This window comes from Canis aureus, unplaced genomic scaffold (assembly GCF_053574225.1).
Source record: "Canis aureus isolate CA01 unplaced genomic scaffold, VMU_Caureus_v.1.0 NW_027326405.1_RagTag, whole genome shotgun sequence".
Taxonomy (NCBI): domain Eukaryota; kingdom Metazoa; phylum Chordata; class Mammalia; order Carnivora; family Canidae; genus Canis; species Canis aureus.
In genome coordinates this window covers 239,305-253,263 of record NW_027554410.1, presented here as the reverse complement: position 1 = coordinate 253,263, position 13,959 = coordinate 239,305, and the positions used below count along the sequence as shown (strand labels likewise).

The window sequence follows — 13,959 nt, the reverse complement described above, 5'->3', positions numbered from 1 at the left end:
TCCCCAATGCCTAGTAGCGGACCCTGCCCACGTGATGCCTCAGGGATCTTACTGGATGAATTTTAGACCATTTCTTCATTCTCCACATATGATTTCCTTATGAAATACAGACTGACCTCCTAAAGGTCAACACATAGTACTATGAGTTTGCCCCATAGCCTGCATAGGGACTGTGCCATTAGGAGCAGGAATTTGTACCTAGATCCTGTCTACACCAAAAACTGTATCCACTGCCTCCTACAGGGACCTCCAGAAGTAAGGGCTTCTACAAGTTAAACATCAAAACAGGGTAGTGAGGGGAGCCTGGGTGGCTCAGTTGGTTGAGCGATCTTACCTTAGGTCATGATCTCAGGGCCTGGGATCAGCCTGTGTGGAGCTCTGCACTGAGTGGGGAGTTTCCTTGAGGATTTTCTCTGTCCCTCTACCCCTCCCCTGACATTCTCTCTCAAAATACATAAATAAATAAATGAATGAATGGATCTTAAACAACAGGGTAGTGAAATTTCTTTCTCTATAGGTCTTTTGAAACTGGAAAGATTCTGATTGCCTGAAATATCTTCAGAGGGAGGCTGTCAAAAGGCACGACTCTAGTGGGGGATCTGCATGGGCTTGGGACAATTTGAAGAACAGTGAAATTGACCATCAGAGCTCCCATGGCTCCACAAGGTCCCTGGCCCCCTCATCATCTGTTTTGCTAGATCTCAGGGCAAAAGCAGAACTGGCCCAAGATGCTCTACCTTAATGCTGCCTTTCCCTGCAGACTTCTCACTGCAAAGGAGAACCACTTGAAGAGAGCCAGGATAAATCCTAAAGAATGCCACCATCACCACTGAATTCCAGACATGGGCATGTGGGTGGAAAATATATTTTAGAGCAGTGACTCATGGTAAGTTGCTTCCTCCAGTCCCTAAATGGTACTATTCAATGTCAAGCTACCTCAGGCTCTGGCTGATAAAAGCAGAGGGAGAGGGAACCTAGTGTCGTGAGCTGTGCTGGTCAGGATACATATACATATACATATACATATACACATACACATACATATACACATACATATACATATACACATATACATACGTAAATATATACATACATAGACGTTTTGTATAACTTGCCCAAATTTATGAAGACCATATGTATCAGTCACTGCTCTGTACGCTCCAAGTGAAAGAAATCCAACTAAAATATGTTTGAACCAAAAATGTCATACAGTGAATTAGCTTATATAACCAGGAAGCCTAAGTACTTAAAGCTGCCTGCATCTAGGGTTCAAACAAGTCATCTTCTCCCCATCTATCCCTCAACTGTGCTTTCCTTTGGCTTCAGGCTCTGAAGGACGCAGACTCCAAGACTGCAAACATGGTCATTCATCATTCTAACTCTACACCAAAGTAGAGAAAGCCCATCCTCAAAAGTCATCTTTTTGGGTTGCTTGGAGCTGTATCTTGGAGGCGAACAATAGTTACATAATCACAATTCTGTAAACACTATCAATTATCAGGAAAGAGTGGCATAACTAAACCCCAAGAACGGACAGGGGTGTTAAAGAACTAACTCCTTGCCTGTGATAATAGGAAGTCCACAGACAGTGTCTAAAATGGATAAATCCAAAGCTAGAATTACCAAGATAGGTGGGGAGATAAGCACCAGAAGATTCAGCTAGAAGTAAGCATGCCCAGTGAGCTGGCTCAGGAGGGAAGGTGGGGATGGTCAAGGGGAAGAAACTGCTGTGGGTCATTATGTTTCCTCACCATTTGATGTCATACTATTTGAACTGTAAACTATATATAATAATAATAACTATTGGGGAATTTTAAAAATTCATTATTTTTGTCCAGCTTTATTGAGGTATAATTGACAAATTAATAATTAGAAAGAGAGCCAGGATAAATCCTAAAGAATGCCACCATCACCACTGAATTCCAGACATGGGCATGTGGGTGGAAAATATATTTTAGGGCAGTGAAGATGACTAGCTATAGGGCACCTAATTCTAATTGCCATATTTTAAAAGAGTGGGAAGAACCAACTTCCTACAACAGAATCCAGGGGGAACATTAGCTATTCCACTTTTGAGAGAAATGGTTGCATTAGTCCTTGTTTGATGACTTTAGTCAGCTGCCAAGTAAGGATATATCTGGGGTTCAAATAAGAAAGCCTCTCAAAAAATGGAAAAAAAAAAAAAAAAAAAAAAAAGCTCCCACTCCAGTGTTCAGAAAGCAGTTAAAAACAGATCTGACTGGATTGGGAAGGTGAGAATTAGCCCAAACTATAATAATAATATAGCTAGTCTTTTTTTTTTTTTATTTAAGATTTTATTCATCCAGGACTGCCCAGTTGGCTCAGCGATTTAGCGCCGCCTTCAGCCCAGGGCGTGATCCTGGAGTCCCGGGATCGAGTCCCAAATCAGGCTCCCTGCATGGAGACTGCTTCTCCCTCTACCTGTGTCTCTCTGCATCTGTGTGTGTGTGTGTGTGTGTGTGTGTGTCTCATGAACAAACAAAATCATTAAAAAAAAATATTTATCCATTTGAGAGAGCAAGTGAGGGCACGAGCGAGGGTGGGGGCACAGGGGAGGGGCAACAGACTCCCCACTCAGTAGGGAGCCTGTTGTGGGCTGGACCCCAGAACCCTGGGATCATGACATGAGCCCAAGGCAGAGGCTTAACCAACTGAGCCACCCAGGTGCCCTATAGCTAGTCATCTTCAAGTGCTTCCAGCAGGCCAGAAACTCTCCTAAGGATATTATCTTAATCCTCAGGTCAACTGATATTTTCCCCAATTTACAGATGAGGAACTGAGGCTCAGATAGTTTTGGGAACTTACCTGAAGTCACACCCTCTGGCCCCTCTGCCTGAGGCTAGGAGGCCATAGTATGTTGTGCCTTTACTTCTGTTTTCTAATTGCCAATCTTCAGGGCTATATCTCAAGGGGCCCGTGAAAACCATAGCTTCACATTGCTTGGTTGTCCTGAACGCCCACACTAGTGTAGGGAAGGTCCTGTAAACAGTATGGGGTAGAGCTGGTGTTCAAACCTAAGCATTACCGCCTACCAAGCCCACTTGCTCTGCCACTGAACTATGTTAACTCTCTAATTAGAATTAGAGTTGGGTGAGAGTCCTCCCTCTACCATTTATTTATTAGTTTTGAGGCCCTGGGACCCCAAGTTACTTAGCCTCTCTCTGAAGCCTGTTTTCTTATCTGTGCTATTGAAGATAACAATGGCAACCTACCTTCCCAGTGGTTGACAAGGACCAATCACAATTCCTATCTAGCAAACAATAGAAGCTTCTCTTTTGCCCAAATGTTAATAATCCCTTACCCCTCAGCTCCTAAAATAAGACAAAGGTTCTTATGTTTTCTTATGCTTTGGATCCGCTGGTGCTGAGGGCAGAGGACAGCAGAGGTGGTTAGGCCTAAATTCTTGGACCCCATCCCAGAGTGACTCTCCAGGGAAGGGATGGGGTTCAGGAATCTACACCTTGGACCTGTCTGCAGGGAATTCAGATACCTGCAGTTCTCCTACCTGGCTTTTTAAATAAGTCTGTGGAGTTCTTGAAATCTAAGCTGACAGACCAGTGGCCTGTGAGCTGAGTTTGCTAGTGTTTGAGCCCTTCCTGCACAGGCCTCCAGCTGTGTCTGCATCCTTCCTTTCCCCCCTCATCCAATCTGTCTTTATCTCCCCTCCCATCCTAGCCCCATCCCCTTACTCTGTTCTTAAGTCCAACTTCCTCTCCACTCTTGGGGACCTCCCCTGAGCTCAGCCTGCACTCCTACCCACCAGCCACTTCTCTGCCAGTCTCTTCACCTGCAATGCCCCTTCCTCTATCCACCTGCAAGACTCAGATAAAAGCTGCCTCTTCCAGGATAACCTTCAAGCTCTCTTCTCTTTGCATGTGACTTTATTACTGTTCAAATGATAGAGCAGTGTGAATTTTTTTTTCTGGCTGGAAACTACCTCGTGGACTCATGGCCCATGAATGGTAAAAATGTGCACCAGAGCAAGATGAAGAGAGGAAGACAAGCAGCGGGGCTGAGAGGCCTGAGAAGTAAGAGAAGACCAAGAGACAAGGGCTGGGCTCCTGAAAAACCAGACAAAAGATTACTATGTGGGGTTCCCACAGCTTTTGCAGACAGTGGCTGTGCAAAAATTCATTGGAAGAACTGAGGAATAGTGCTCACTTCGGCAGCACACATACTAAAACTGGAAGAACTGAGGAATATTGCTTGCTTGCTCCATTTGGGGGAGGGCATGCTTGAGTCAAGACACTGATGGTATTGATGTGCTAATTATTACCAGAAACACTATCCTTTTGCCTAGGAAATGGGATTTCCCTAGTAAATCCCTTACTTTCCACCTTGTTCAACACCCAGAAAATACTTTGCCTCTATCTCTTTATTCCTAACTTCCTCCTCAACTATTTTTTTAAATATTTTATTTATTTATTCATGAGAGACACGGGCAGAGGGAGAAACAAGCTCCATGCAGGGAGCCTGATGGGGACCTATTCACGGGTCTCCAGGATCTGGCCCTGGGCTGAAGGCGGCGCTAAACCGCTGAGCCAACCGGGCTACCCACACGTCAACTATTTTTTTATTTTATTTTATTTTTTTTTTAAATTTTTTTATTGGAGTTCAATTTGCCAACATACAGAATAACACCCAGTGCTCCTCCCATCAAGTGCCCCCCTCAGTGCCCATCATCCAGTCACCCCCACCCCCCGCCCACCTCCCTTTCCTTCTCTGATTGACTTACTTCACTCAGCATAATACCCTCCAGTTCCATCCACGTCGAAGCAAATGGTGGGTGTATTTGTCATTTCTAATGGCTGAGGAATATTTCGTTGTATACATGAACCACCTCTTCTTTCCATTCATCTTCCGATGGACACCGAGGCTCCCCGTCCTCAACTATTACCCATACTGAATGCACTCAGCCTCATCTAGTCTGAAACCGAGAAGTGGTTCTCACTCCCGGAGAGATTATTACCAGAGAAGCAGCCCCCACACACTCAGGTGCCACATCTCCACCAGCCATTTTTTTTTATAAACGGCAACGGGCACTGAACCCGAACCTTCCCAGAAACGGTCACAGAACCCCTGGCCCAGGTCAGTGGAGCTTGCTTCCAAGAGGTGCCCTGTTCCCAGGCCAGCCCTATAAATACTCCCAAAGTCCCCCTGGACATGCAGTTAGTAGTACCTCTGCCTCTGGGCACTGTCCCCACACTCAGGCCTACGCTCCCCGCTGGACCAAAGCCTGCAGGTGAGAAGTGACCAAAGCAGACATCCCCCCTCTCACACACTTTGGACCTTTTGTTCTGAGTCCACCTGCAAAAGAAATGTCAACTCTACCGAGGAAAGCAGACACACAAGTACCTGGCTAGATGAGAAGAACCAGATCCTCCAGGTTTGTGCCTCAGGGGCTGATGGGCAGGTACCTGAGAAAGTCCCGAGGAGGAGGGAGCGGTGAGCTAAAGACGCCCTGTTGGTACAAGATAGGGTCAAAACACGTATACTTTTTTCCCTCAGAGCCCCCGGGCTGCAAGCACCACCAGCGCCCATGCCCTCAGGGAGGCAAAAATAGCGTAGACGTCACTGGTCTGATTTTACCAGTGGGAACCTACCCCTCAGGAGGCCAACGTTACACGCATGGCGCTGCGGCCAGGCGAGATCACGGACCCAGAAGCCGGGATCTAGTCTGACGCAGACACTGCTAGAGGCGGGCCTTGGGCCAAGCTCCTCTTAGGTCGGTGACCTCGCTTAGTGGCCTCACCTCTGCAGGCGGATCTCCCTCTCCCCTTAGTGGAGTCCAAGCCTCCCAGACCGCTCACCCGCTGGCCGTTGGGGAACTCGGCTTCGGGAACGTTGGCCCCGCCCCGCGGCTCCTCCCGCCCCGCCATTGGCTCCGCGGGCCGGGGGCGGGGCCGAGCGCCCAACCGCCGGGTTGGCGTCAGGCGCCTCGAGCGCAGTTTCCGGGCGTCGGTGGCGGAGAGGCCGGAGCGTCGGGTCGGAGGCTGAGAGGCTGCAGCGGCCAGGAGCGACCCCGCCCCCTCCCCGCTCGCTCTGGTGAGTCCGGGGTCAGGGGGAGGAGGGGGGAGGGGGGCGGGGTCGAGATGCGAACGGGCGGCGGGCGCGTTCCGTGGTCCCGACCCCTGGTCGCCTTTGCGCTGTCCTGCTTCAGAACCCTTTGCCTTCCCCGTTGTAAGCCCGCGCCCTACCCCCTCGGAGCCGAGCCTTCAGCCGGCACAGCCCCTGCTGACCGCCCCCTCCATCTTCTCCCGACGGGGACCCGAGCCCAGCACGTACCCCCACCCCCTCGCCCCTGGCGTCGCGTAAATGCAGCCACACTCTTGACCCCCTGGGAGTCCAGTTCCAACCCCGAGCGCAGACACATCCCTCCTCCGCCCTCTGAGGCATCACATCCTCACCCCTCAACCCCTGTGGCAATCCCGGTGCTCCACGCCAACCTCCCCTGAGCCCCACCGCTATGGCTTTCCCCTTTTCTGACCCAGCTTTCTTATCCCAGTCCCGGAAGGTCTGCTCAGCCCTAACACCCACCTCCACCCACCCTTATTCAATGCCTGCCATCCAAGCGGATGCCCTGTTGAGCTCACCCCCTTCTTGATAGCTCTGATCTCTGCCCTATCCCAAGTCTTCGATGCATCTTCTTGTCCACACCGACTCAAGCCCTCACTTCCCAGCCCACCACATGCTTTCTTTCCACCTGCAGCCATCCTGAGAACACTTCATCTTTGCTAAACTGCCCCAGACTCTTGCCGCCCCAGTTCCTACCACCCCAACCCAATCTTCTTAAAATGAGGCCTCCATGCCCCCATCTCTTCCTCTCAGCTCTGTGCCCATTCTTCCCTTAATGCGGTCCCCATCTGATCTGAAAACTTAGTGCAGTCTCTTGCCAGCCCCACCTGCTGCCCCCCAACAGCCAATCCAGGTGCTTTTTCAGAGCCGGGTAGTTACTGAGTAGCTCCATTGCTACAGGGCCTCAGATGGTAAGTAAGTGTGGAGGAGTAGAGATCTATGTCCCGTGGTTCAAGAGGTTTTCCTGAATGTCTGCGCTCCTGCACCTGTCCTCAAGGATTGTGTTTCTAGCATTCATATTATGTTACTTGTGTTGGCTGCTGCAATGGTACCTTATCATCCAAATACCTGGAAGGTGAGGGATGGCTACTCATTCAGCCTGGGACACTGGAAGCTTATCACTGTCTTTTGGACTGTAATCTGTAGAAACTCAGGGGGTTGCACTATGTGGGGTTGGCTGTGGTCACAGACCCATGCCCATGAAGGTTTTCCTGGCATTTAGAGACGACCCTCACCCGGGGCTCCTCCCAGCCAGAGCTGATTGCAAGTTAGTCCCAGTACTGAACACAGGGAACACAGTACTAGACGTGATGTTACATGTCGGGAAGAGTGTAGGTGAGTGGATCCTGGGGAAGCTGATGGCTAGGTGGGTTTGGAGGCTTTTGAATTGCTTCCTCTTTTTGTAGGTGCTGGATCGTTGAGTTTTGACCATTTGGATTGCCCTTGAACTGAGAGAGCCAAGTTCCCCCAGAGTATCTAGACATTCAGGAGGCACCCAGGCCCATTTGTTAACATTTATAATTTATAATTTCCTGGGCTTTTTGGATACACATCCCCTCTAAGTTCTGGTACCAGGCCCAAAGGGATTGGCTGTTTGACAGTAATTGTAAAGGGCCCCAAAGAGACCCATTGTCTTTGCTTGCCATTTATAGTCTCACTTCTTTGAAAATTGAATGCCTGTCTACCTTCAATATCCCTCCGTAAAAGTGCCTATCCTCTTGTCTTTCTTCCGCTTCCTGATCTCCCTCTCTCCATCTCCCTCCTCCTTCAGCTCAATAACCCTAAAAACAAACAAAAAAAACCCACTCTTTTAAAAACATAAAACCCTCTTCTAAAAACCCTCTTCTCCCTGTTTGAAGGGCTATGTCTGGCTTTTGTGGAAAGCAGATTCAACATATCGAAGGGAAATGAAAACGCAGACGGCAGCTTCCAGATCAACAGCCATTACTGGTGCAATGATGACAGGAGTCACTCAGAAAACATTTGCCACGAGGACTGTCAAGGTCTGGCCAGGGCTCCAGGGTGGGAAAGCTCTACTCACAGGACTTCTATTCCTATGCAAGGCCTGGGAATGTCCCCAGAGGGACTGCCCATGGAGTCCAGGAATGTTTTTGCTGAGCAGAGGACTTGACAAGTGGCTGTAGTGCCCATCCACTTAGCAGATTCTTTGGTGTACGGGTTCTAGAAAAGCTCTGCATAGTTAATAGCAGAGCAGGAGCAACAGCAGCAGCCAACATTTCTTGAGAGTGTGTTATATACTAACCATTTTACCTGCAGAGCCCATTTTACCCAGCGTTTCATGTGATGGAAACTATTATGCCCACTTTTCAGATGAGCAAACTGAGGCTCATAGAACCAGTGCCGAATTCCAGGCTGGTGGCCCTGAAGGCTCCACTCTAACCATCAAGTAAAAACTTTGGCCAATGTCTGATTAAAGGCCAAGTGCAAACTGCCCACCTCAGAGCCGCTCCAGGAGGTTCCATAGGTCCATGACTTGGACCTTCTCTCCTCTTTCATACTCTGATTCATATCCCGAGACTCTTCATCTGAAGAGCCTCCCTGATCAGGCAAGATTTACCTTGGTCTCTATGCTGCCTGTTTTGACATCTCCTCTCCCTAGAAACCCTCAAACGTGGCATGAACTACCATCTACCCTGACTAGGAAGTATGGGGGTAAACAGTTGTCCTGTGCCTCCTGCCAGAACCCAGGCCACTCCCTATCCCCATTGTGGGGATGTCTAAATAGGCCTCTGGGAGGGAGGCTTTGCCTAATCTGGAAATACTCAGCCCCTGGGGGGTACATGCCAGCGCAGGGACAAGCCAAGGGAGAGAGAGCTTGCCTCAGTCTTAGTCCTCTGTTCTCACAGGTGCGCTCTCTGTCTCTCTCTCTCTCTCTCCCTTCCAGACGTACTGAGCCTCAATCTTCTCTCAGCCATCAGCTGTGCAAAAAAAGATTGTCTCTGGAGCAGGGGGTATGAAGAACTGGTGAGGAGAACACTGTGGGACTAAGTTAGCAGCCAGAGCACTGGGAAGGTTGTAGTGACAGAGAAAGGCACAGTAGGCAAGGACTAGACCCTTTTATAGCCTAGAAAAATGTGGGAGAGTGGCAGGGCTTGGAACTCTGACTTACAATACCCAGGATCTGGGTCTTTCTCTGATGTACTAAAATTATTTTAGAGGGGGCGTCTGGATGGCTGAGTCAGTTGAGCGTCCAACTCTTGATTTCCACTCAAGTCATGATCTCACACTCATGATTCAAGCCCCATGTCAGGCTCCACACCAGCACAGAGTCTGCTTGGGATTTCCCCCTCTCCCTCTGGCCCTCACCCCGTTAGGGTGCTCGCTCTCTCTCTCTCTCTCTCAAAATAAATAAATAAATAAATATTTGGGTGCCTGGGTGGCTCAGTGGTTGATCATCTGCCTTCAGCTCAGGTGGTGATCCCCCAGGGCCTGGGATCGAATCCCACATCAGGGAGCCTGCTTCTCCCTCTGCCCATGTTTCTGTCTCTCTCTGTGTGTCTCACATGAATAAATAAAATCTTTAAAAAAAATAGATCTTTAAAAAATAAATAAATAAAACTCTTTTGGATGCAGTAACAAAGTAACTCAAGTGAGTTGAGGGAGCTGTATCCTGAGGGCACAAGGTGTCTCACTGAGCTTACACAGGTGCGGCTAGACCTCAGAAGGTAATGGAAGCAGAGCTGGAAAGTGTCAGCCAGCTTTTCCTGGCAAGTTTCTGCCTCCTGGTGCATTTGCTTCACTACTTTCTTGGTAGAGAGCAGCATTCTCTGCTCCACATTCCACAGCACAGACTCTGGCTGCCCCAAGTGGATGGGCTAATGTCCTGAGCAGCAACAGAGACTGCCTAGGCTTAGTCCCTGTCCAAGTGCCTGGGATAAAGAACCTGATTGGTTCAGTTTGGATGCAGATCCCTGCTTGGTTCCATCAGCTGGAGGCCTGGGAGCAATTGAGCTATACCTTCATGGTTGCCACAGGGTCCCCTCTCGCTAATTGGCAGCAACGTTTTCTGTAAATGTAAATGCCCCTGTCAGCATTTGTCCACGACGGTGGACATTAGGATGTTTACTTTACTTTTCTGAGCTTCAAACCAGATATACACAGAATACAACTGGCTGTATATACAACTGGCCAGTTGACTACAACTGGCCTCCAGGCGTCTGTGAGGATGGAGGGAGTTAAGTGCCTTGCCTACTCTAGAAACACCACGCACAAGGGACACTGATGGCTATGAGGGCTGACCTGTTCTGGAGGAAGAGTCAATGGTTGCACCTGAGATTGATTATTTATTTATTTACCTTTTAATTTATTTAGTATCTTTCATCCTTCTACAATGGTGCTCTCCTACTTCAGAGGAAGAGAAGGATTTGAAAATGTGGAAGCATATCGGGTGGGGGAAGTAGAGGACAAAGACCACAGATAGGGGAAATTTAAGGGAAGAATCAGAGGGCCAGGGGGGACAAAGCAGAGAGCTAGGAATGAAGGGGATTCTGAGCACTGCTCTAAGATCTGGGTCATGTAGCTGCAGAAGGAGCTTACTGAGTGGTAAAAACAAGAACCAATCTGTTTTCTTTCCACAGGGTAGCATGGAGGTTGCACTGTGCAGGCCGGCCACTCTCCTACTGGATGACAGGATGTTTCTCGGGATGAGACAGGACACAGGGCTGCCGTAGAGTCATTCCAGAGCTCCTCTTCTCACTCAGGAATTCATTTCTCCTTCCTCTTGCCTCTGCTTCAGGTTATTTTCTTTCCTTCCCATTTACCAATAAACCTGACCATAGCCCCCAGGAATAAATGGTTTTCTCGGGCTTCCTCCTTGTACCTGTCTGGGCCCAGGCCTCTGGTTCTGACTCTCATTTGCAAACCAAGAGGACCACAATGAAGAAGTTGTTATATTTGGATAATTATTAAAGCATTCCTTGTGCAAAGAATGTGTTGATTTGTTCATTTTTAATTCTAGATATATTCCAGTACCTAATCTAAGAGTGTGGCAGGCACTAGAAGAAGGAAAATAAACCACAACTATTGTTCTTGAGGTGTTTATAAGCTACCCAGAGAAGCGGAGACATACTCAACCAATGGGTATAATAATTGAGTGGATACATACAATGAATACAATGGATAATGAGATGGGTAATAAAATCTACAATTTTTGGGTTAAAACAGTATCAGGATCCCGGTTATTCCTCCAAAGCCAACTACTTTCAGAGTAAAAGAAGATTCCGAAGAAGATAATGGTTGGGGCTAAGGGTCTTGTATATTGAGGTGGAGAAAGTAGTGCTGGCTGGGGTCAAGAGATGGTGCCAGGTGCCAATGATTTGGGGGTGCTTTCAGAGAATGGGCTAAAATCTAGATGTTTAAGAAAATAAAGGCATCTCTATTTGGGATCTGAAGGTGCTAATGCGGAGTAAAACGTGCATAAGGACAATGCAAAGACAGAAAAGGGGCAGTTGGAGGAATGTCCTGCACATAGCTAACAACACTGTTTGATTAAACTGTCCCACTTGGGCCACTGATATCCCTACTTCTGGGCCTTCACTTGGATTTCACAGACCAGTAAAACATCAACAAAGTTGGAAAAAAATTCCAACTTTTTATTTTAAAGCTCAGGTAAAAGCACTCATTAAAACTATCCTCTATCAGCAACTCTTCATAAAACATTTTTTAGCATGAAAAATGAAGGTCATATTTTTAGGATAATAAAATGGGATAGATTTTGTTTTATATATATATATATATATATATATATATATATATATATATAGAGAGAGAGAGAGAGAGAGAGAGAGAGAGAGAGAGAGAGGGGCAGAGAGACAGGCAGAGGGAGAAACAGGCTCCCTGCAAGGAGCCTGATGTGGGACTCAATCGTGCACCCCAGGATCACACCCTGAGCGGAAGGCAGATGCTCAACCATTGAGCCACCCAGGCGTGCCTCCTGAAAGCATTAAGCCAAAGTATTCTATCTTTAGAGATCATTTCCCACACGGAGTTGAGAAATCTAAAAAAATGTTTAAAGATTTTATTGATTCATGAGAAACACACAGAGAGAGGCAGAGACGTAGGCAGAGGGAGAAGGGGTCTCCCCCAGGGGAGCCCGAGGTGGGACGGATCCTGGCATCCCGGGATCACGCCCTAGCCCTCGCGGAAGGAAACCCCCAACCACTGAGCCAGCCAGGCGACCGGAGAAATGCACATGTTTAAAGGTCAGTAGGTAACTACTAACGGCCTAGGACTCTACATCTTCTCTGGCAGTGCCGCTGACGCCAGTTGCTATAAAGATGACCGTACGCTGGGATCCTGGAAGCTCACCCTTTGGACTCTACCCTAAAAATTCACTCGAAGAGAAGAAGGAAGCTCTAGGACTCTGGCGCGGTGGGGCTGCGGGAGGGGAAGTAGAGTTAGAGACCCGCGCAGAGTGGGGGGCCAGGGCGGGCGGGGCGGGGCGGGGCTCTCCCCACTCCCGCCGAGCCGGCCCCGCCCCCGGCCCCGCCTCTCTTGAAGAAGCGCGGGGGCACCTTGCGAGCAGTGACGCGAGGGTGGCGGAGTCGGTGTCTTTTGCGGTTCCCACCGAGAGGGATAAAACCTTGCTGGTGTGGGAGCTAAGTCCGGACCCTCGGCCGAGGCCTTGCCCGGGAGCCGAGCCAGGATGGAGGGGGCAGGGAGAAGGCCGCCCCCTCGGTGACCGGGTGACCGGGAGCCCTGGAGACTGGCCTTACCCCTCAGCGCTTTGTAGTCTCCGCTGAGAGGCACCCTGGTTCTAGAGGGGACCTCGGCGGCCGCTCAGCCCCAAGAGACTTTTGAGGGGCAGCGCTCCACAGCCAGCGCCTGTTGCCTCCTAATGCTTTTCGAATCTTAGGGTTCCAGAGGAAAACCTGTTCGCGAAGTGACAAGTGCTTGGGTTGCCTGTGCAGAGGGTTTAGGGAATATAAGGGAACGGGCAGTTTTGGTTTCTGGGCGTGAAATTTCATGTACGTATTTGGTGCGGGACCAGCCCGCAGCGCTCTCTGGTCACAGCATTCTCCCAGTTCGGCCTCCTGTATTCGGTAGGAGTCTTCCCAAACGCGGCAGTGGCCCGCCCTGGTTTCTGTGCCATCATCAAGTTTTATTCAGCAAGGGATGCTCACAGAGCACAAAGGGCATGTCACGAGAAGCATCTGTTTCAGAATTCTCCACTGAAGGTGGGTCAAGTAGGAAATTCCTAACTCCGCTGGCACAAAGTGCCGAATTCTGTGACAACAGACTAGCATTCATAGAGCTCTCCTGATTTACAGAATGCTTTCGGGTGCATTGCTACATCGATCCTCTGGTTTCCTTGGGTGGCTGTGTCGTTTTTGTGTTTTTCTTTTACTTGTTTTCCTTTTCCTTTTTTTACACGAAGTAACTCGAACTCAGGATAGTTAAGTGGCTTACTTAGGGTTCATGACAAAAACTGGAAGCGAGAGATCAACCCCCAATTGATGTTAAATCCGGTGTCGGGGATCCCCGGGTGGCTCAGCGGTTTAGCGCCTGCCTTCAGCCCAGGGCGTGATCCTGGAGCCCCACATCGGGCTCCCTGCATGGAGCCCACTTCTCCCTCTGCTTGTGTCTCTGTTTTTCTCTCTTTCTCTCTCATGAATAAGGAAATAAAACCGTTAAAAAAATGAATCCCGTGTCATTTTATGCTGCCTCTTATTTTAGGAAATCTTCACAAGAAGAGTGTTGCTTATATTTACTATTATGTGAATTTATTTATTTTTTTAATTTCACCTATTCATTTGAAAGAGAATGAGACCATGAGAGGGAGAAGCAGACTCTCTGCTGAGGAGGGAGCCTGATGCAGGCAGGACTTGATCCCAAGAACCTGGG

At 48.8% G+C, this 13,959-nt stretch overlaps 1 protein-coding gene across 1 annotated transcript; it reads left to right on the top strand.

The window, feature by feature from the left end:
• The first annotated feature begins 5,384 nt into the window (after nt 1–5,384).
• On the top strand, nt 5,385–11,045 carry LOC144309442 (uncharacterized). Its single transcript, XM_077890488.1, has 6 exons — nt 5,385–5,466; nt 5,530–5,612; nt 5,718–6,066; nt 7,956–8,099; nt 9,002–9,081; nt 10,695–11,045. Exons 1-6 carry the CDS (start codon nt 5,385–5,387, stop codon nt 10,785–10,787), a joined length of 831 nt encoding a protein of 276 aa, XP_077746614.1. The 3' UTR covers nt 10,788–11,045.
• The last annotated feature ends 2,914 nt before the right edge of the window (nt 11,046–13,959 follow it).

What these genes read in the sequence shown, in the direction of transcription:
- LOC144309442 (XM_077890488.1), top strand. Translation starts at nt 5,385, where the DNA reads ATGAGAAGAACCAGATCCTCCAGGTTTGTGCCTCAGGGGCTGATGGGC. An exon ending in TTGCCACGAGGACTGTCAAG is followed by an intron (nt 8,100 to 9,001) that starts GTCTGGCCAGGG and finishes TCTCCCTTCCAG; the next exon opens with ACGTACTGAGCCTCAATCTT. An exon ending in GCAGGGGGTATGAAGAACTG is followed by an intron (nt 9,082 to 10,694) that starts GTGAGGAGAACA and finishes TTCTTTCCACAG; the next exon opens with GGTAGCATGGAGGTTGCACT.